General features: G+C 48.3%; 1 protein-coding gene across 1 annotated transcript; it reads left to right on the top strand.

The window, feature by feature from the left end:
• The first annotated feature begins 7201 nt into the window (after positions 1–7201).
• LOC123044053 (probable prolyl 4-hydroxylase 7) lies at positions 7202–17251 on the top strand. Its single transcript, XM_044466679.1, has 7 exons — positions 7202–7502; positions 7594–7651; positions 7749–7853; positions 15996–16053; positions 16145–16320; positions 16424–16484; positions 16694–17251. Exons 1-7 carry the CDS (start codon positions 7372–7374, stop codon positions 16993–16995), a joined length of 891 nt encoding a protein of 296 aa, XP_044322614.1. The 5' UTR covers positions 7202–7371; the 3' UTR covers positions 16996–17251.
• The last annotated feature ends 6841 nt before the right edge of the window (positions 17252–24092 follow it).

Below are 24092 nucleotides of genomic sequence, written 5' to 3'. Positions count from 1 at the left end.
CACCTTGTAGGGAAAAGGCTCCATCAAAATACTTAATCCATTCTTGGGGCGCCTCCTTGCCGGGGATAACTGTTTCTGGTACTTCCTCGTCAGTGGTTGGCGTCCATTCTGCGATAAACTCTGCCAATGCCCTGCTTTGGATCATTGATGTGCTCTCAGACTTCATGCCAAAACTGGATAACTCCAAAGCCCACTCCACCATTCTGCCGGTAGCCTCAGGGTTTCGGAGTATCCTTTGCAACGGGAAGCGAGTGACAACCGTGATCTCATGGACTTGGAAGTAGTGGCGCAGTTTTCTTGAGGCCATGATGAGGCCAAAGATCAACTTTTGCACACCAGAGTACCTCGATCTAGCCCCCTGTAGTAAGGAACTGACGAAGTACACTGGGCGGTGCACCACTTTCTTCCTTGCCATGTCCTTGGGGTTTCTCTCGCTGTCGTACTCATTTCTATCTTAATCCTTATCTGGCTCTGCCGGCCCTTGCTCACTTTCTACTTTGTCCACTTCCCGCTGCGCCACCAAGGCTGCACTAACCACTTGATTGATTGCCACTAAGTATAGCAGCAACGGCTCTTGTGGTTTGGGAGCAACCAAGGTGGGCACAGAGGACAAGTAGGCCTTCAACTCTTTCAAAGTCACATCTGCTTCCGAGGTCCACTTCATGGGTCTCGCCTTCTTCAGGGTTTTGAAGAACGACAGAGTGCGCTTGGCAGACTTGGAAATGAATCTGCTTAGCGCGGCAATGCACCCTGTCAGACGCCTCACATCCTCGACTGCCCTTGGTGCTTGGATCTGCTTGATAGCTTTGATCTTGTTGGGGTTGGCTTCGGTCCCCCAATGGGACACAAAGAACCCAAGCAGCTTGCCAGAGGGAACGCCAAACACACACTTCTCCGGGTTAACCTTCAAGTTGATCTTGCGCAGATTAACAAATGTCTCCTCCAAATCCTAGACAAGGGTTGCTCTGTTCTTGGTCTTGACCACAATATCATCCATACAAGCTTCAATTTGTTCTGTGTAGATGTGGCTCGAAACCAATCTAGACTGCCCTTGCAAAAGTAGACCCGACACTCTTTAATCCGAATGGCATGCAGATAAAACAGTACGTACTACATAGGGTGATGAACGAGGTCTTCTCCTTGGACATGAAGATTTGGTGGTACCCAGAATATGCATCCAGAAAGGAAAGCAAATCGCAGCCCAAAGTGGAATCCACAATCTGATCGATGCGCGGCAAGGGAAATGGGTCCTTCGGGCAAACCTTGTTGAGATCTGTGAAATCTATGCAAAGCCTCCATTTCCTGTTACCCTTCTGAACCACCACTGGATTTGCTAACCATGTGGGATGCAGCACTCCTCTGACCAAACCAGCTGCTTCAAGCTTCTTGATCTCCTCTGCAATAAACTGCTGCCTCTGCAAGGCCTACTTCCAGATTTTCTGCTTCATAGGTCAGGCATGTGGGCAGATGGCAAGGTGGTTCTCGATTACCTCCCTAGGAACACCGGGGATATCAGATGGTTGCCAGGCAAACACATCGATATTTGCCCGCAGGAAGCCAATGAGCGCGCTTTCCTATTTGTCATCGAGGGTGGCGCTGATAGTGAAAGTACCATCAATGCCAGCCAGCCCTGTCGGGGCCTTCTTCACTTATGGTGCAGTAACCTTGGATCTTTTGCTGTTGGGACTCTCCACAAGTCATCAACAGGCGCAGCGTACTCCGAAGAGGGACGCTTCCTGGATTCCTTGCCAGCATCCTTGCTGTCCTTCTTCTTCCCTCTATTCTCCTTAGCGGGAACTGCTGCTGCCGCTGCCTCTGCCGCGACTCCGTCCCGGTACATCTTGTCTACACAAATGATTGCGTCCTTCTCATCTGATGGGATGGAAATGACTCCTACTGGCCTAGGAATCTTCAAGGTGTTGTAGGCATAGTGGGATGCTGCCATGAATTTGCCCAGGGCTGGGCGTCCAAGGATCCCATTGTATGACAAGGGGAGGTCGACCACATCAAACACAATCTTCTCAGTCAGGTAGTTCAGCTCTCCCCAAACATCACAGGCAACGTGATCTTTCCCTTGGGATGACCCCTGCCGGGATTAACTCCTTGAAACGTGTCGGTGGCCTTTAACTCTTCCTATGCTATCTGAAGTTTGTTGATGACCTTCGGGGAAATCAGATTCAACCCGGCCCCACCATCCACCAACATTTCATGACCTTGAGGTTGCAAATTGTTGGAGGGACCAACAATGGCAAACACCCTACCGCAGTGGTACGGTGAGGATGATCCTCTTCGACTCTTCGTCAAAGATGATGGGTGTGCGTGACGATTTGAGTGGTTTCCGGGCCTCTAGTGCTGGTTCCACGGCATTGACCTCACACGCCCATCGTTTGAGTTGGTGGTGAGAGGTGTGCATGGATGCACCCCCATCAATGCACAGGGCGTCAGTGGCCTTCTGGAACTCCTGCTCACTGGTTTCCTCTTCATCCCCTCCATCACTCTCATCATCATAGGCTTCCTTCATTCGACCTCTGGCGGGTTTTCCTTAGTTCTGGAGGGGTTTGCCGGGGCAATTTATTTCACCGCCTCGGCCCTTACCACCAGCGACATTCTGACCCTTTTCCTTCTCACGCTTCTCATACTCTGCTCTCTGCCTCTTAACGAGCTGCTCAACCTGATAACACTCTTAAAGATCATGGCCCTTTGTTCGATGAATCTTGCAGTACGGCCCATCGCCTTTCCCGGCCTTCTCGGCAGCCGCAGCTTCTCGACAGTCAACGCACACGGCAGCTTCCTTGCCGGGGGCTTCGGCCTTAGCCTTCTTGTCGGTACTAGGTGTATCTGATCCTTCAATAGTCATCACCGCCTTATCCTTGCGCTTCTTATTGCATTTCTTGCCCTTCTTCTGACCGGTGGATTCATCATCATCCTCTGAGTCGACATTGATGCAATCCTCCTGTCCGGGTAGCTTCCTTCCCTCCTCCATCCTAGCACACTTGTCCACCAAGGTGTAGAGCTCCTTCACGGTCTTGGGCAACTATACGTTCATCTTGGAACGGATCCTACGGTTGTGCACATTGGATTGGAAGGCAACTATCACGGCTACTGGATGGATATTCGGGATGTTCCTATGGACCTTGCTGAATCTCTGCAAATACTTCCGGAGGGTCTCTCCTTCTTTCTGTTGGAGAAGCTGCAAGTCGCTGGGCCGCCCTGGCTCTTGATGGCCGACGGTGAAGGCGCCAATGAACTCATGGCACAAGTCAACCCACGACGAAATGGAGTTCTCTGGCAAGTGCATTAGCCAAGACCTCACATTGGACTTGAGGGCCAAAGGGAAGTAGTTGGCAAACACCTTCTCATCTCTTCCCCCGGTAGCTTGAACAGCGATGGTGTAGATGCTCACAAACTCTGTCGGGTTTAGCCTCCCATCATACTTCTCGGGTATAGCTTGAACGTGCAAACGGATGGCCAACAGACTTTCCGTAGCTCACGAGTAAAGGCACCCAACCTCAAAAGGTAGGCACCCGCCAATATCGAGCGCTGGCTCGTCGACATCGGGACCATCGCACCCATTGGTCCGGTTGGGGTCGTTGCAGCGTCACTCAATGACGACGCGCGTGTCTCCCCTTCGCCTGTCCTCCGGGGCTCGCTGTCGGCTTGGACGCGCTCGAGGGTCAGAAGAGGCCATCGAGACGTCACCAGGTTCTTGATTCTACTGCGCTTGCGCTGGCTGCCGTGGTGGGGACTGTACCGTGGGGGTGGCCCCTTCCATACGACCAGCAGCATGAGCCGTCGTTGTCGCTTGGGGAGGCCATGGCAGGCCAGCTCACTGCGAGCCTCCAGCCTCGGCGAAACCGAGCGAACTCTGGATAGTGGCACGCCATTTGTCCATCTGCTCGACCGATGGCGGAAACCTTAGCAGCAGCTGAGCCCACGCCATGGCCTCCGTAGCAGTACTTGGCATGGGTGATGACAATGTAGATCGCACCATCGCTCAGCTCCTCACTGTGTCGGCGGCGGTGGTAACACGTCCCCGTTGTTGCGGGGCGGCCACCTGGATGTCGTGGTGGCCTGGTGAAGGCGCTTGAGGGCCAGCGGCTCCGTTGGGCGCAGCGGCTTGGTTGACTCGCCCCGGGGGAGGTGCACGCGCTGCGGTCGCTCCCGTGGTGGGGGCGGCCGGAGGGCGGCGATTCACCCCGGACCGAGCGCCATTGCTGCGGATGTGCCCGTCGGCGAGAGGAAGGGGTGCGGACGGAGTAACCCCTTTCACCTGTACCTTGTGGAGCATGGCCGTCGGGGTGTTGCTGATGCTGCTCTCCTCCGGTGTCTCCTGCTCCTGCTCCGGCTACGGGGGATGTGGTGACGGTGCTGCCTGCTCCGACCACATCCCCAGCAGCGTCCACATCCTCGCGCGCCTCCGCATCCCCCATAGTAATGGTGGATGCGGGCGGTGGAGCCTTCGAGGTGGATGGGTGAGCCGAAGCACCAAATTTCTTCTTGGGCACCATGGTCGATGGCGCCGTCGAAGACGAAGATGGTGATGAAGATGACGCGCTGCGCACGCTTTCAGGTTTGCGCAAGTGACCCCCTACCTGGCACGCGAAAGATGTCGTGGGAAACCACGGCCACCTATGGGACCAAAGGCCCCTTACTGGTTCGGCAGGGGGGATGTCATGTCGCACAAAGAGCAGAAGAGCGTGGGGCAGCACGACAAAGATCACATGAGCAATTTTACCCATGTTCGGGCCGCCGCGAGGCGTAAAACTATACTCTTGCTTTGGTGGATTGATGGTGGAGCGTAGTACACTTGCCCTATAGGGTTGCCTTAGCGCGGCAGTAGCTACGCGCGTATGAATGCGTGGGTATCCAACCTTCTAACCCTTGTTAGGGTTGCCATGGGCCTCCTTTTATAGATTAAGGGGTCACCACAATGGCAAAGTAGTCATTACGCACTGATAAGATAGCAAACAGTGCTATCATACCTAACCCTGCAGGCTGACAGGATGCATTAAAATGCGCCGCTTAACGTCAAATCGTCGCTTGCCCGGCAAGCCTTGCCGGGCTGTTTTGCCAGCTTCACACCTGCTCGCTTGACACATCGCAGGACGGGTGTCGTTCGTAGGCCTTTCCCGTAGAAAGAGGCTGCCATGTGACGAATGGCTGCCACTTAGTCACTTTGCGGATTGACACCACATCATCATCACCGTCACCACGCCGTCGTGCTGACGGAACTCATCTACTTCCTCGACACTTTGCTGGATCAAGAGTTTGAGGGACGTCATCGAGTTGAACGTGTGCAGAACTCGGAGGTGTCGTACATTCGGTGCTTGATCGGTCGGAACGAGAAGAAGTTCGACTACATCAACCGCATTGTCAAACACTTTCGCTTTCGGTCTACGAGGGTACGTAGACACACTCTCCCCCTCTCGTTGTTATGCATCTCCTAGATAGATCTTGCGTGAGCGTATAATTTTTTCTGAAATTGCATGCTATGTTCCCCAACAGAACTCTGATAAATTTGTTATACCACAAGAAACCTAACCATCCGAGTTACTTTCAGTTTGAACCCACAGATATTTTACTAGTACTAGTAGGCATGGAGTAAGAGTCCAGGGTTCAATTCCGACTAAGTCTAGTGCCTCTTTGATTCGCAAGATTCTAAAAATACAAAGATAGGAAACATATAGGATTGGAGTGTCATATCACTTAAATTCAATAGAATTAGCAAGGTGTTTGATGCCACACACACATAAAAAAATAATTGTAAAAAAAGTTGTAGTGGATGTTAGATTTTCTATGAAATATAATACAAAAGATTACAAAGGATTTTTTATGAAATCCAATCCTAAGAATTAAAGGATGAATGTAAGAAAAAATTTATAAGAATTTCAATTCTCCTAAAATCCTATAAGGCGTGTTTGGTTGGGGTAATTAGAACTAGGGAATGCGAACTAAAGGGTACGAGACTTTAAATCTATTGTTTGATTAGAGGAAATGGGAATTCATAAAAGAATAGTTATGGGACTTGAGATTCCAACTCCCATCATTTTATTGAAAGGAATCTTAACCCTTCATCATAATTTTTTGTTAGTTTCCCTTGTCCAGTCCTTGATCAATTCCCATGAACCAAACAAGGGAATACAATTTCTATTCAAATTCTCCCATATAATTCCTATCATGCGTCAAACAGATATTGAAAATAAAATGGCTCACCTCATGTCTAATCTCAATACAACTCCATATTTTAAACTCACACTTCCCTTCTCAAATATTGCCAAACACGTTGATAGGGTTTCTTTGAATCAATCAAAGAGATTAATTAATTCAAAGAACCTAACTAGAGCATCTCCATTAGAAGATGTAAAACAGGAGAAGTAAAAATTTACATCTTCAAAAAGTGCTTTTTACGTCTTAAAAAAAGAAGCAACTCTAACAGATGATGTATATTGGAGATGTAAACCGGCAACCCCAATAGATGATGCAAAATGGAGATATAAAAACTAGTGGGCGACGGCCGAATCAGGGCGGTAGTTGTGGGGATGGTGGCGGCGTGACGCGATTTGGGGCAGCAGCATCGGGCCAGCGTCGAGGCGGCGAAGGCTGTGCGTGGGGGCGGTGGAGGAGCGTCGGAGGGGCGGCTGGGGGTGAAACGGGATGGCGGCGACGCGAATCGGGGCGCCGGAGTAGCGGCGGTGCAATGGTGGAGGAGCGACGATTCGAAGTGAAGGAGCGGTGTACGAGCATCGGAGGGGCGACGGGAGCTCGGCGCTGCGGGCGGCTGGCTTCGCGCGGCGGGAAGAAAGATGGAGGCAGGCGGCCGTCGAGGGCGGGCGGCGTGGTGTGGCTCCCCTACCTCCGACGGTGGGTCGAGGTTAGGAACAAGCGCAGCCCGTCCACGGCCGCGCCGTGGAAGCCATTAGGGTAGCTGGACCTCCGATGAAGCTTCGATTCGAAGCGGTGTCCGAAATCGAATCGGCGGCTGCGGGGGGACAGCCGGTGCTACTTCGGCGAGGCAGGCGGCGGGGGGCAGGCAGGCGGAGTCAGAGGTGGGCGAGCCTGCGGCGGCGGCCTTAATTTTGGGCGAAATCAAACGGCGGTGGAGTTGGATATGTGGCGGGCGATGGGCGATCACGTGGAAGCCAACCGAAGGCAGTTGGATGGTTGGCATGCAGCTGTCGTTTTTTACATCTTTGATGGGTGAAGATGTATATTTGCATCACCAATTGTTATATTTTACGTCTTCTTCGGAAGGTGGATGCTGCTGGATGTTTGGAATAGACTTCACTCATACACGAGCTGCCCTAGCACCACGGGCTCCCGGTCTTCATCTCTGACTCCTCCCTCCCGTCCTCCCCTCCATCTCGCCGGGCCATGGCTCGTCTCCTCCTCGTCGTCCTAGCGGTTCACCTCACCGCTGCCAGAGCCTTCGCCGCGTCAAGCGTCGGCGGCCGTAACGGCGACTTCGACCCCTCCCGCGTCGTCCAGCTCTCGTGGCACCCCAGGTGAGGATCTGATCTTCCTTGCTTCACCTCCCTCTGAGCCTACGCAACGTACAACTCTGATGGCTGCCTCTTTTGTGCGCGTGGCCGCTAGAGCGTTCCTGCACAAGGGGTTCCTCTCGGACGCGGAGTGCGACCACATGATCGAGCTGGTGAGTATGGCCGCCCCTCGATCTCGTTGTCTCGAGGGAGATTTTTCCTTTTTGGCTGGATAATGGTTGATTGATTCGGCTCTTGCGTGGTCTGTAGGCGAAGGACAAGCTTGAGAAGTCGATGGTGGCGGACAATGAGTCGGGAAAGAGCGTCCAGAGCGAAGTGCGGACCAGCTCCGGCATGTTTCTCGAGAAGAGGCAGGTCAGCACGAATGGACCTTGTGATTTCTTTGTTCTTGATAATCTTTCGCAGATTTTATTGCTTGGGGGCTTGATAGGTGCCTACTTTGGATTTGATTTATATCACGATCTCGATACACAAGCGAAATTAATACAATTGTTATAGAATTATTCAGATACATAACAAATACATATTTTTTTGTTTCTTCTGACAAACTTGAAGTTTAAATTTAAAGGGCATTAGCTCCACTGAAAGTGACATCATTAATCCTCCCTGGAAAGTTTCAAGTTGATTTGATGCCTTACTGAAGTCGTGTTGTTGCACTGAATGTTTCATTTCTTATTTGTTGTGAATGCATCTTTTGTCAAATGTTGGCTGAGCTATAGTCTAGAAAGCACAAACATTTCCCCTGTAGGACTGTATGCAAAGTTTGCCACTTTACTGATTATTAGTGATTACTACTTTATTGACTTCATTTGTATACACATCTGAGATATGGATTGTGGATGTCCATTAGCAGATTTGCCATAATATGATCTACAAAGTGGGTGACAAACTTCAATTTGATTGGATGGCTGATGCTTCTTATCCTTGGTATATCATGTATTTTATCGAAGGTGGTCGTTCCCTCAGCAGTGTGCCCCTAAAGTCCATTTAATATTATCATTTTTCATTAGAAATGTGATATAGGCCCAAGCCTAGGAGTGGCCCAATCTTCAACAATTAGAGGTGGATTTCTGTAAGAATACGAGGGAAATCACAAGGAACACAAGATAAACTAGCACAAATCAACACACATGTTGCAACACAAGATACACATGGATAAATAGTTGATCCAAATCATCCACAAGAGAGAGATGGAACAAGCTAGGGTTCTTCCCCGAAGTCCTAAGACATGGAGGTCTTGAATTGAAAGTTGTCACCGATGAATTAAGCTTATGTGTCATACTTGAGGCTTTGGGAGAGAGTGATTGAGCATCATTTGAGAAGAAAAACGAACATCACAAAAAACCAATTTGGTTTTATGCTAGGGAGACCGATTATAGATGCCATTTTCCTCCTACTACGCCAGCTTATGGAAAGTTATAGGGAGCGAAAGAAGAATCTTTGTGGTTTTCATCGATTTGAAGAGGGCATATGAAAAGATACCAAGGACAGTTATTTGGTGGGCGATAGAGAAACATAAAGTACCAAGAAAGTACATCACCTCATCAAGGATATGTACGATAATGTTGTGGCAAGCGTTTGGGCAGGTGATAGTGAGACCGATACCTTCCCAATTACGATAGGACTGCATCAAGGATCATCCTTGAGTCCATATCATTTTGCCTTAGTGATGGACGAGGTCACCCATGATATACAAGGAGATATCCTTGGTACATGTTCTTTGTTGATGATGTGATGTAGTCCTAGTTGACGAGACTAGATTGAGTGTCAATAGGAAAATAGAGTTGTGGAGACGGACTTTAGAGTCCAAGGGGTCTAAGCTTACTAGGACCAAGACCGAGTATATGAGGTGTGACTTTTGTGGTGTTAGGTGCGAGCATGGAGAGGTTAGTTTAGGACATATAGTGCCTAAGAGGGACACCTTCCGATATTTGGGACCAATGCCACAAAGGAACGGTGATATTGATGATGATGTTAGCCATAGAATCAAAGCAGGGTAGATGAAGTAGCGGGAGGCATCTACCATCCTCTATGACTAGAAGGTCCACCAGAAGCTCAAAGGCAAGTTCTATAGGACGGTGATTAGGTCCAGCAGAAGCTCAAACGTAAGTTCTATAGGACGGTGATCAGACCTGTGATGCTATATGGAGCGAAGTGTTGGCCTAAAAAGAGAGAACACATCCAACAAATGAGTTCACTGAGATCACATGCTAAGGTGGATGCGTGGCATTACAATAAAGCATCGAATTAGAACTAGGCAATACATGGTAAGGTAGGGGTGGCACTGATTGAAGAGAAGCTTGCCCAACACCCTCTAAGGTGGTTTGGACATATCCAACGGAGGCCTCTAGAAGCACCGATAAATAACAATATTCTAAAGAATAGCGAAAAATTGGGAGGGGTAGGGGACGACCAAAGTTGTCTTGGGAGGAGGCAGTAAAAAGAAATTGAAGGACTGGTATGTACCCAGATATTTGGCTCTTGATAGGACTGCATGGAACGTAGCAATCAATGTACTCGAACCTTAATTTACTTTCCTTCACTTTGCTTACTTGTACTTGTTCACTTTTTTTTGGGTTCTTGTAGGTTTTTGTTGGGTTTCATCTCTAGCCTACCCCAACTTGCTTGGGACAAAAGGCGTTTGTTGAGTCATATTGCCCGAGCTTTAATAGTGGTCATTCTCAAGCTTGCAACTGCGATTGTTTAAAACTTACTCCCTCCGTTTCTTTTCACTCCGCATATAAGATTTGGTCAAAGTCAAACTACACAAAGTTTGACCAAATTTTTATAAAAAAGTATGAACATCTACAATATTAAAACTATATAGTATGCAAATACATTTTGTGGTGCATCTGATAATATTGATTTCATATTGTCAATGTTTATATTTTTTAATATAAAGTTAGTCAAACTTTACAAAGCTTGACTTTGACCAAACCTTATATGCAGACTAAAAAGAAACGAAGGGAGTACTAGATGAACGGAACGTTCAGTATTGCTAATATGTGTGCGTATAACCACATGTGATGGAGCTTCCTTTCTGCGCCAAAGATCTTGTTAGACCTAGTTTTGTATAAGTTAGTAGGACCAATAGGGGCAACTCCAACGTGGATTACAAAAACAGACCTCACCAAATGTCTACGGACTTGTCTGCCGACAGGTATAGGGGCGGGTGCCATCCAACCGTAGGCACCAAATGTCCGCCCCATTCCAAATGGATCTTTAGGAAACAGACGACTCATGCTAAACTGGATGATTTTGTTAAATTTTGTTATATTACAAAAATAATGGACAAAATTTAACAAAGTTTCAACTAAACCGAATGACAATTTAACTAAACCTAAGCTAAATTATTGAGGTATCGGGCGGTGACCTCATAGGCATGGCCTCCAAGGGCGCTAACACCTCCATCGTCATCGTCATCATAGCCGCCGCCACAATTGTCGTCATCCTTCTAGTGGCGGAAGGCCCGCTAGGCGTCACGGCAACCCTGATCTGCCGCCGTTGCTTGCAGACGCTTGGCCGCCTTCGCCGGATAGCGACGGTCGGACGTGGAGCGCTTGTAGTCGCACGCCGTTGCCTTTGAGATAGGTCAAACGCTCGGACTGGCAAACCCCACTTTGAGGAGCTGCTGCTGATCTGGCGATGACGGGGTCCTGTATCAATCAATGGCCCATGCCTCCGCGAGCGCAGGGTTCGCTGGGACCTAGGGCGGTTCGACCGCGCGAACGATGCCGGATGTTGCACATTGCGCTGCTCCCGACGCGCCGCCTGGGAGTTGTCACTGTGGAGGACAAGTTGCCGCCTCCGCCTTCGCCTCCATCACCAAGGTAGTAGGCTAGGCGGCTCCTCAATGGCGATCGGGCACTATTGGCCCCTCATCCTTAACAGCAATTGGGCGCCACTGGCTCTCGGATTGCCGACAGGATGGAGACAGCTACGCAGTGGGGATAGTGGCTCCTTCATGCAACATCCGTTTTGGGCGCCGATGTTGCGCGAGAGCTGCGGGGATGGTGGCGCCAGACCGCGGTTGTAGCACGACCGCTCGAGCAACAACTCCATATGCTGCATGAACTCCTTGTCCGTTGTGGCGTCTTCGGCGAGGAGTGGATGATGTTGCTCCTTGGTCGACGCCAGCGGGCTCGGAGGACGCGGTCGGCGGTGGCAGGAGCCAAAGCTCCCCTGCTCTGCCCCCCGCGGATCTGGAGGGGGTCGCGGAGAACCACTTCGAGCCGTCCTACTTGCCTATCCCTGCCGTCGGAGCTGTAGTTCTACGGATTTGGGGGAAAGGAGCGGAGAGGGGAGGCAGCGGTGTAGAGTTTACGCTCGCGGCCGGCTGACTTAAATAGCTGGGCAGGGGGACAGACTCTGCTTCAATGTGGGCAGTGGCGGCTTCTTGGCCGACACGCTTGTGTGAATGCCGGGCAGGCGGTTGGCCAGTCAGGAGGCATGAATGTGTGTAGGAAAATGTCCTGTCATTTCATCCGGTCATGTTTGCTTTGACCGGTATGAATGTGTCGCAGAAAGCATAGCAAGGTTTCTAGGCGGAGCGGAGAGAGGGTTTTTCGATGTAGGTTCGCGGTGTCGGAGACCTACGTGGCAGACGTCCGGATGCCTATAACCTCCCCTACATTTGGTTCCGGTTTGTGGGATTTCGGACGTCTGGACCGGTCCGGACAAATTTGGTGACTGTCGTTGGATGGCAAAAAATGTTCGGACATTCCGGACATTTAGGGGTGATTTATTGATGCGTATTGGAGTTTCCCTAATAAGCTATCTCGCCTGTTAGCACATATATATATATATGTTCGTGATCCCTTTGGCCACATACGGAATTAGTAGAATGCTACATAAGGCATGTCTTATAGTAGTTGCCTCTATTTTAAGTACAACTTGTAACATCGAAAGATCAAGGCAAATTGACTAGAGGATGAATAGGAGATTCTATAATTCCTACCCGAAAGGAGAGTAGTCAGCGGAATTGAAGAGAAGAACTGATACGGAGTAAACAGTCTGAAGAAACAGAGACAGTTCTAGACAACATCGGTAACAAATGCATCAATGGGTACACACGGTAATGAGGGAACAGATGCAAATAGCAGCAGAGGTAAGCATATATGCACATGTAAACTAGAACTTACACTTAGCAGAAAACAGTAGCAAGAAGGATTCAGTGCTAAGTCAAATGCAAAACAGTATATACATGACAAGAACAGTGCACGAACAGAAACGTAAAGGAGTGAGTAAGATATAGAACCGGGTTGCAGTTGAAGACACATGATTTGTTTACTGAAGTTTAAGTTGGCAACAACAGTACGTATTCATTGGAGAGGCTGAGCACACTGCTCCGAAGTCACACAAGGCTTGACCTTTATTCTCCTTGAGCTATGTTTGTCAGAACTCGCCCAATTACTCATGGTAGATATTGCGTTGATCTCGAACCGATACGAAGTTGTTTGTTGCGAATCAACACTTTGGATGCTCACCAATTGACGCTTAATCGTCTACAACATGCCAATTCTTCAAGAGTAATAAGCAGAGTTTCAAGGCTCAATTGTTCTTGGGGTGATGCTCAATCACAACTCAAACTGGTATCTCCTCATTTAGTATTTTTCTCAGAATATGAGAAATGAGAAACTCAATGCATACATAACAGAATCCACCTCAAACCGGAGGGGGTAGTGGGCTATTTATTTCCTTGGCACAGAAAACTAGTTGTTGGTCGGAAGTTCTTCAGCCAACGGTCTGGGATCGAACTGTAGCTCACAACAGTAATCTGGTTCACTCTGAGGAACCTAGAGCAACTCCAAGAACTTGAGTTCCCTAACTCCTTGATGAAGCTAATAACGGTGACATACCGAAGAACTACACTCCTGAGTACTCAACCAAGCTGATTCCTCAGACATATTCAACTATGCCACTGAAGCTAGTAGATTCATCTAAATGGAGATTTTTGAAGTCCTTTGTGTAGATGGTTGGGTTATAAGAGCATCTCCAACCGGACAGAGTAAATATATCCGTGGATGACAAGTTCGCGGCCCCTGCAACCACAAGCCCTATTTTTAAAATCTCAAATCCATGCAAGCAGTGGCGGAGCTACAGCAAGGCTGAGTTGGCCATGGCCCGCCCAGTCCATGAGTTTTTTCTATTGTATACCTACTGTTGGACCATGCAAAATAAGCCCAGATACGCATTTCCTTCAGCAGGCCCGCCCAACTAATTGGGCCAAGCTCCGCCACTGATGCAAGCACATGCACATTGATCATTGAACGGTACACACAAATAAAATGTCGATCACTGAACAATACACACAAATAAAATTTATTTGAAGAGGAAAATAAAGTTCAAACATAAAATCTATTCAGAGTGCATAATTCAAACATAAAATTCAATGATTTTCAGTGTGGATCCACATATGCTCCACAAGAACATTGAGTAGTTGCACGTGCGCCTGTGTATCTTGAAGTTATCAATGCATCTCTAAAAGTTCACAACATGCTCAGCATCTTTGTTCCGAGAGGCGGACATGTACTCTGGGCTTCTCAAGATCATGTGTGCGACTGCGGGCTGCCCCTTCGCCCTCATTCTACACAATCATGTTGTGCAAGATTACACAACAGGTCATCACCTACCACAATGTCACCGGATCCCACATCATTGCAGCTCCAGGAACAATACCCCAACGAGCTTGGAGCACTCCAAATGCCCTCTCCACATCCTTGCTAGCACCTTCTTGCATTTATGCAAAGAGACATCGTTTGTTACCTTGGGGATAGGGTATAGTCTTCACAAACACCGCCCACCAAGGATAGATACCATCGGCAAGGTAGTACCCCATGTTGTGGTCATGCTCGTTGATGGTGTAGTTGCAAGTCGGAGCATCTCCATCACAAAGTCTCTTGAACAACGGAGATCACTGAAGCACATTGATGTCATTGTGAGACCCTGACATGCCAAAGAAAGAAAGCATGCCAATCCACAAGTCCTTTGATGCCACTGCTTCAAGTACGATGGTGGTCTCTTTGGTGCGACCTTGATACTGCCCGCGCAAACCTGCCGGGTAGTTTTTCCAGTGCCAATGCATGCAATTGACTGAACCAAGCATACTTGGAAAACCTCTTGCCCCTCCAATTGCCAATATTTTTTCCCTATCCTCAGCATTTTGTTTGCCATGGCCTCAATGCATGTGCGATCCATCTGGATGTACTCATCAACAACATCTGCAGCTTTACCATCGCAAGCATGCTCATAGCAGCCTTGCATTTCTGTAAAAGAGAGAATGATAGTTGCCCGCAACAATCCTTCCTCGGCATGAAGTAAGGATCATACGCCTTCACACCATCCACTATGTGCAAAGAACAAATGAGTGCTCATCTGGAAGCGATGCCGACGCCCCCTCCCCCCTATGAAATACATGTATTTTTTAAAATTAGTCGTTGTAGAGACTCTGTGCGCCACTTATCCTATCCCGGGCAACAACTATCTGGCCCTTTATCGAACCCTTGAAGTTGAGAACATGCTCTTGTTTCTTCATTTCTTCCTGGATGCTCATCATCATAATTATGTCAGCATCTTCGTCGTCATCGATGTCTAAATTGGACAAATCAGTGAATTCTTCGAATATATAGTCATCAAGCTCCTTGTAACCAAAATCATCATTCGAGGAATCCATCGCTTGCCTACAAATGAGCAAAAGAATCTCAAAAACAGCTCGGACATTTTGTCGAACACATGACGGCTAAGGTGTATGTCTGGCGGAGCAGGACGTACCGGGGCGGCAAGGACGGCTGAGAGGGGTTTGGGGCCCGTGGTGGCAGCGCTGCGGGTTGGGGATGGCGCGGACTAGGCAGGACAGAGGAAGAGGGCGGGTCGGGCGAGGGTTGGTTGGGGACGATTTGGAGAGATTTAGGGTGGGTCTGGCCCTATCGGATCCGACATGGCGGACGCGTCCGGGCAGCCCAAAATCCGCCCCACAGGGTTTGAGGGGTGCCAGACAGCCCAAACATATGCGCTGGTTTGGGGGGTCTGGTTGGTGGTGTGTTTTTTCTGTTTGGGAGGTGACGGCTATCCGCCCGGACATATGGGGGTGGAGTAGGGACCACCTGGACGCGTCAAACAAGATTTGGAGTGAAAGTTGGAGTTGCTCTAACTGAGCGTCAAACATGATTCACCTTGTTGACACGATATCCAGCCCCCCCCCCTCCCAATACTATGACTCAAATCAAGAAGCAACAGAAGAACTAGAAACAGAAGGTTCACTACAGTTTTTTTTTTCAAGCGGCAGACCAAATCCTTCAACATTATTCGACAACATACTTCGGTTAAATCATTTCTTCAGGGACTACCAATCCGTGTATATATAACTCTTAACTGTTTGTTATGAATGATCAAAAAACACCAGGGGACACTAGATGCAGCAACAAACATCATATTTTAACTAAAACAATATTTTAACCCTGCAAAAAGAACATTTTAACTAAAACAATCATTTGGCAGGATGAAGTAGTAGCAAGGATAGAGGAGAGGATTGCTGCTTGGACTTTCCTTCCGTCGGGTACTTTGACTTAATCTAACCATTTCATCTTGCCTTTTCTGTTTTTCTCAAAAGTTTGTAATATTATATCAATTATTCTTTCCATGCTCAGAGAATGGCGAGTCCATTCAAATATTACACTATAAGAATGGTGAGAAGTATGAGCCACACTATGATTACTTCCATGACAAAAATAACCAAGCTCTCGGTGGTCACCGAATAGCAACAGTGCTCATGTACCTGTCTAACATTGAGAAGGGTGGAGAGACCATCTTCCCTAACGCAGAGGTAATTTCCTTGCTCTTTCTTTCCCGACTTTCTTAGGCATCCGTAAAAGAAAAGAAAAGAACTTTTCTTAGGTATCCCATGCACTAATTCAGATATTCTGCAGGGGAAGTTAACACAACACAAGGATGAGACGGCATCTGAGTGTGCTAAAAATGGATATGCAGGTACGGTCGACAGGCTCTAAAGATACTGAAGTACTTTTGAGATCCTTGCACACCATATTATTACCTCTGTACCCCTTTTTTTGATAGCTTCAGTACTCAGTAGAGCTTAGTTCTTCGATGTGCATCTTAATTTTGCATATCTTACTGGCTCCATATGCAATGATAATTGACGTTATTGTGAAGCTTAAATTGTTTGTTGTCGTATGCAGTAAAGCCCGTAAAAGGTGACGCCCTGCTGTTCTTCAGCCTCCACCCTGATGCAACGACAGACCCTGACAGTTTGCACGGGAGCTGCCCCGTCATCGAAGGCCAGAAGTGGTCCGCCACGAAGTGGATCCATGTGAGGTCCTTCGAAAACTCGGGCAAGCAGGGAGGCGGGTGCGAGGACGAGAATGTCCTCTGCTCGCAGTGGGCTGCCGTTGGGGAGTGCGCCAAGAACCCCAACTATATGGTGGGCACCAAGGAAGCTCCTGGCTTCTGCAGGAAGAGCTGCAACGTCTGCGTGCAGTAAGTTAATTTTTAATCCACCCATCCACCGTCATCACACGGCATCGATAAATTACTGGCCCAGTACCGGGTCCAGGGTGTGTGTGACTGCTCATAGATAGCATGTGTGATCTGGAATGGAATTAAACTGCAGCTGGAGAAAGAAAAATACACTATACTCGCTAAGAACTTTGTCTTTTGGGGCTGCTCAGAACTTTCTTGTTTACCCGTTTTAGCCGAGCAATCAAATTAATGAAGATGGATCCAGCAATCTTGTTCCATTGGGTCAGTGTCGTCTCCTTGGACCTCAACGTTGTACTATGTTGTTCTGGCGGGACAAGAAAACAAGATGGCAGCACAAAATGGAAAAGAAAACGATCTGATCTGAATCTTATCTTCTTGACGTGGTCTTTACTTGTTGAGCTGTTGGTTCGCTGAGTGGGACGGAATCTACCAAACCGAATAACTTTGCTTTTATATGTCCTGAGCTGTTGCCTGCAGGTGGATGCTGACACGAGCAAGAATAATTTCCTGTCCCCAATTTCTCATCTATTATTCCTTTTCTCAGTTTGTGTAGTAAAACTGCATTCAACTCCCAGCTGGTACAATGGCAACATGCTCAGAGAAGATCACAAATGGAGTACGTAATAATCAAAGAGGAAAAGATAATCACTGCCGGTGCATATGTGTTGAGTAAATAGGCAATTTCTTGATTAAATTAATCCATGAGTAAATCACTAGCATGGCATTGACTAAGTTGATGACGTACTGACTCTGATCTAAACATGCATGTACTAAGCAAATAGTAGACAAATCTACACATACTGCTAGTACTGCTAATATGAAAATAATCAGGAGCGGGATAAACGAGTTATACCCTCCAGTAGGCCACGCAGAGGCCGCGGCTTTGGTGGCAGCAGCGGCGTCCTCGGCGGCCTTCTTGTCGGCTTAGCTTTCTCGGCGGCGGCACGGTCGGCGTCGGTGGACATGGTGATGATGAAGGCGACGCGGACGTAGAGGAAGTAGACGATCGGAAGCGAGCAGTCGCGTAATCGCTGCCCAAAAACCTATTCGCCCCTTACCCCGTACAGGAACCAGAAGGGCGTGGTTTCGGAGACCTGCTCTCCCGTTGACCGTGTACGCGGCGGACGGGATGGAGTCACCGGTGGCAGCAGCAGCAAAGGAACGACGGTGGGCGTGAGCAGATGTGATCTGTTCGTGGCGGCTAGGGTTAGGAGACACCGCATGCTTATAGGCGCAGCCGCGTGGAGAGACGTGGGCTCGACCCACGTCCGAGTCCGTGACAGCCCACGATCCGACGTCTCAGATCGTGGCCCAGCTGTCAGAAAACTCTCCGTTAGTGACTGGCAAAAATAAGCGCGTAGGTGTGAGCTCGGCTCGGTTCAATCCCGCAACCCGCGGCGCGTCGTGACGAGGCGTGGCGTGGCGAGGCGGGCGGCGGAGGAGGAGTGCGCGAGGGCCTCTTCTCTTCTCAAGCTCCAATAGCATGTAAAAGAGAAATCCTTATAAACCACTCCAACTCTCCTTCCACTTCCGGGGTGGGACTAAACTTCCCACTTCACCTAGTGCCATATAACCCACATGGGCCCTTAGCGATTTTTCAGAAATTGCAATATGGGCCTAGAGCCCATCTCAGATTTCAGCAATCCCCCACCAGATCTCAAGGGCCCATTGTGTCCTCTGTTCCAATTGCTGTTTCGATATACCAGTGTTTCAGTGAAGACCTGTTAAGGTTGAACTTCACCTAGAACAAGTGGCTACACTCCTTCACAACTGACCAATGGATTATGCCTTGAATTGTCGGTTTGGCGTAAAGAAGTTTCACTACATGTCTTACTAGTACTAGGCTGCCGAAGGCTGACCCCTCCGGTGGAGCATATAAGTCACACTCCTGGCCTATTCATGAGCTTACTAGAGATCACCCTAATCTCATAGACTGTGACCAGCAGTCGGGCTCATATAGGTGTGTTCCTCCAAAGATCGCTCTGTAGGATAGCATCTTGCTTTTATAAGCTTTGGAACACATTGAGACCGTAGTCATCCTACCATACAGTATCGAGAGTATTGCATCTCCAACGGAGTGGGTTAGTATAGTTACTCTCCTCAGTTCACCACTGGCTTGTTTTCCCAGGTCCTAGTTCACGGGATCTTCGATCACATAGGTTGGGTTACCACCATGGCAACTCATGTGGGTCTCATACCCATCTCCCTCGATGCATTATCCATCACAACACGTGATAGCCCTTTTGTAAAGGGATCTGCCAGATTCTTAGCCGTATGGACATAGTCCAACGCTATCACTCCGGAGTTTCTTAATTTTCTGACAGCTTTTAATCTCATTCTTATGTGTTTGGTGGACTTCATGTTGTCCTTTGAACTCTTCACCTTGGTGATGACAGTCTGATTATCACAGTTCATAAGGATAGCCGGAACCGGTTTATCAACCAATGGCAAGTCCATTAAAAGATCTCGAAGCCATCTCGCTTCAACACCAGATGTGTCTAATGCTGTTAATTCTGCTTCCATTGTCGATCTCATTAAGATCGTTTGCTTGCAAGACTTTCAGGAAACAACGCCACCTCCAAGAGTAAACATATACCCAGTTGTGGCCTTCATCTCATCAGCATCAGAGATCCAATTCGCATCACTATACCCTTCAAGTACCGACGGGTATCCGGTATAGTGAAGTCCATAGTTCATAGTACCTTTCAGATAGCGCATAACTCTCTCAACAGCATGCCAATGTACATCACCCGGTTTGGAAACAAATCGGCTCAGTTTGCTCACAGCAAACGCGATGTCAGGCCTCGTTGCGCTCGCTAGGTACATTAGTGAACCAATGATTTGAGAGTATCTCAATTGATCTTTAGCCATGCCTTTGGACTTTCGAATCAATACGCTAGGATCATATGGTGTTTGAGATGGTGTGCAGTCCGAATATCCAAAACGACTCAACACCTTCTCAACGTAATGGATTGCAGAAGTGTGATTCCACCCTCATTATCTCTCAGTAGCTTGATGTTCAAGATAACATCAGCCACACCAAGGTCTTTCATCTCAAAGTTCTGAGATAGAAACGATTTGACCTCCTCAATGACTTTGAGGTTTGTTCCGAATATCAGTATGTCATCAACATACAAGCACAGTATAACTCCTTCGCCCCCACCATTGCGATAGTATACACATTTGTCAGCCTCATTAACAACGAAACCAACAGATGTCAGAGTTGTATTAAACTTATCATGCCATTGCTTAGGTGCTTGTTTCAGGCCATATAAAGATTTTATCAACCTACACACCTTTCTTTCCTGACCATCTATCACAAAGCCATCAGGCTGTTGCATGTAGATTTCCTCCTTTAGCTCTCCATTTAGAAAAGCCGTCTTAACATCCATCTGATGGACGAGAAGACCATGTGAGGCCGCCAACGAGAGTAATACTCGAATGGTGGTCAGTCTAGCCACAGGTGAATAAGTATCAAAGAAATCTTCCTCTTCTTGCTGGTCATAACCCTTGGCCACAAGCCTAGCCTTGTACTTTTCAATCATACCATCGGGCCTAAGCTTCTTTTTGAACACCCACTTACATCCCAGTGGTTTGCAACCATAGGGACGGTCAGTGATCTCCCATGTCCCGTTAGCCATGATGGAATCCATCTTGCTACGGACCGCATCCTTCCAGTAGTTAGCTTCTGGAGAGGCATACGCTTCAGAAATAGAAGTGGGAGTATCATCCATGAGGTACACGAAGAAATCATCACCAAAGGTCTTTGCAGTCCTTTGTCTCTTGCCCCTACCAAGGGTTTCCTCGTCATCCTCCTCAGGATTTTCATCATGTGTTTGTTCATAATATTCCATAGGGACGGCAGGTTCAGGAGTTTCCTCAGATTCCTGTCTAGAAGTGCTTTGCATATCTCTCATAGGAAAAATATCCTTAAAGAATGTAGCATCCTTAGACTCCATAATTGTACCGACCTTCTGGTCAGGTACCTCAGATTTCACTACTAAAAATTTATAGCCAACGATGTTCTTAGCGTAGCCCAAATTAACGCAGTCCACGGTCTTGGGTCCAAGCTTACGCTTTTTGGGGATCGGCACGTTGACTTTCGCCAAACAGCCCCAAGTGCGCAAGTACGAGAGTGTCGTCCTTCTCTTTGCCCATTTCTCATAGGAAGTGATCTCATTATCCTTTGTCGGAACTTTATTCAGGACATGACATGCCGTCAATATAGCCTCCCCCACCATGCCTTGGATAAACCCGATGTATCTAACATGGCGTTAACCAAATCAGTTAGAGTACGGTTTTTCCGCTCGACAACCCCGTTTGATTGGGGTGAATAGGGAGGCGTCCTCTCGTGAATAATGCCGTGTTCCGCACAGAAGGAATCAAACTCACTGGAGAAGTACTCTCCACCACGATCTGACCGGACTCGTTTAATTTTCTTTTCAAGTTGATTTTCAACTTCTGCCTTATAGATTTTAAAGTAGTATAGAGCCTCATCTTTAGTATTTAACAGATACACATAGCAATATCTAGTGGAATCATCTATCAATGTCATGAAGTATCTCTTTCCACCTTTAGTCAACACACCATTCATCTCGCAAAGATCAGAATGTATGAGTTCTAATGGTGCCAGGTGTCTCTCCTCCGCGGCCTTATGAGGCTTGCGAGGTTGCTTAGCTTGCACACATGAAATGCACTTAGAACCTTTGGCTAAAGTGAAACTCGGGATTAAATCCAACTTGGCTAGCCGCGTCATAACACCAAAACTAATGTGACAAAGACGTGAATGTCAAACTTCAGATTCATTAACATTCGAGTGAATATGGTTCACGACTTTATTACAAAAATCTGCGAGGGAAAGGCGGAACATCCCTCCGCTCTCATAACCTTTTCCAACAAAGAGTCCATATTTTGTAACAACTAATTTATTAGACTCGAAAACCAACTTAAACCCTTCTCTACATAGAAGGGAGCCACTAACGAGGTTCTTCTTGATGGCGGGGACATGCTGCATGTTCTTCAGCTGCACGATCCTTCCCGAAGTAAACTTCAGATCGACCGTGCCAACACCATGAACAGAAGCACTCGCGCCATTCCCCATCAATACGGACCCGTGACCTGTGACCTGGTAAGAAGTGAACAATGAAATGTCAGCACACACATGAACACCTGCACCTGTGTCCACCCACCAATCGTTGGGTTGAAACACTGAAAAAACAGTAAATAAATTACCGTACCCAGATGCACCATTCTCATTGTTGGCCACAATCATGTTGACAGACTTGGAGTCCTGTCCTGACTTCTTGTACTTGTTTGGGCACTTGTTGGCCCAATGTTCAACCGAACCACAAGTAAAGCAGCCCTCGTCCTTCTTGTTCTTCTTGAAGGTCTTCTTACCCTTCTTCTTAAAGTCGGTGTTGTGTTGGACACCGTTCTTTCCCTTGGGCTTGTGGGAGTTGAAGTTCTTCTGGTTCACCATGTTGGCAATAGAAGTCCCTTCGACCCCTTTTCCGTGTGAGTCTTTTGCCGTCGAATTCTGCTCAACACTCAGATGGCCAATGACATCCTCCATAGAGAATTCACGCCTCTGATGTTTCAGAGTGGTGGCAAAGTTCCTCTAGGAATTAGGGAGCTTAGCGATTATGCAGCCCGCGACAAACTTGCCCGGTAACTCGCACTTGAGAAGCTCAAGTTCCTTAACACTGCATATTATCTCATGAGCCTGCTCCAATACAGGACGGTTTTCAACCATCTTGTAATCGTGGAACTGCTCTATAATATACATCTCGCTCCCTGCATCGGCGGCCCCGAATTTAGATTCGAGCGCCTCCCACAAGTCCTTGGCGACATGCACATGTAAATATGCGTCGACCAGTTTATCTCCGATCACGCTAAGAACTGCTCCGAGAAACACAACGGTAGCCTCCTTGAACGCCTTCTCCTGTTCAGGAGCAATCGTTCCCGTGGAGACACCGGTGACCCAGAACACGTTCATAGCCGTGAGCCATAACGTGGTCTTAGTCTGCCAACACTTGAAGTATGTACCGATAAACTTATCCGGGTTTCAGTGCAGCGGCAAAGCCACTTGCCGAGAAATTCCTACACATAATAGGTTTTTGGATTGTTGAGTAAATAGGCAATTTCTCGATTAAATTAATCCATGAGTAAATCACTAGCATGGCATTGACTAAGTTGATGACGTACTGACTCTGATCTAAACATGCACGTACTAAGCAAACAGTAGACAAATCTACACATACTGCTAGTACTGCTAATATGAAAATAATCAGGAGCGGGATAAACGAGTTATACCCTCCAGTAGGCCACGCAGAGGCCGCAGCTTTGGTGGCAGCAGCGGCGTCCTCGGCGGCCTTCTTGTCGGCTTCAACTTTCTTGGCGGCGGCACGGTCGGCGTCGGTGGACATGGTGATAATGAAGGCGACGCGGACGTAGAGGAAGTAGACGATCGGAAGCGAGTAGTCGCGTAATCACTGCCCAAAAACCTATTCGCCCCTCACCTCGTACAGGAACCAGAAGGGCGTGGTTTCGGAGATCTGCTCTCCCGTCGACCGTCTACGCGGCGGATGGGATGGAGTCACCGGTGGCAGCAGCAGCAAAGGAACGACGGTGGGCGGACGCGTGAGCAGATGTGATCTGTTCGTGGTGGCTAGGGTTAGGAGACACCGCATGCTTATAGGCGCAGCCGCGTGGAGAGACGTGGGCTCGACCCACGTCCGAGTCCGTGACAGCCCACGATCCGACGTCTCAGATCGTGGCCCAGCTGTCAGAAAATTCTCCGTTAGTGACTGGCAAAAATAAGCGCGTAGGTGTGAGCTCGGCTCGGCTCAATCCCGCAACCCGCGGCGCGGCGCGTCGTGACGAGGCGAGGCGTGGCGTGGCGAGGCGGGCGACGGAGGAGTGCGCGAGGGCCTCTTCTCTTCTCAAGCTCCAATAGCATGTAGAAGAGAAATCCTTATAAATCACTCCAACTCTCCTTCCACTTCCTTTTTTTTGAAGGGAACCCTCCTTCCACTTTCGGGGTGGGACTAAACTTCCCACTTCACCTAGTGCCATATAACCCACATGGGCCCTTAGAGA

The sequence above is a fragment of the Triticum aestivum genome, chromosome 1A, assembly GCF_018294505.1.
Source record: "Triticum aestivum cultivar Chinese Spring chromosome 1A, IWGSC CS RefSeq v2.1, whole genome shotgun sequence".
Taxonomy (NCBI): Eukaryota; Viridiplantae; Streptophyta; class Magnoliopsida; order Poales; family Poaceae; genus Triticum; species Triticum aestivum.
The sequence above is the reverse complement of the archived record's forward strand: the minus strand, read 5'-3'. Positions and strand labels throughout refer to the sequence as shown.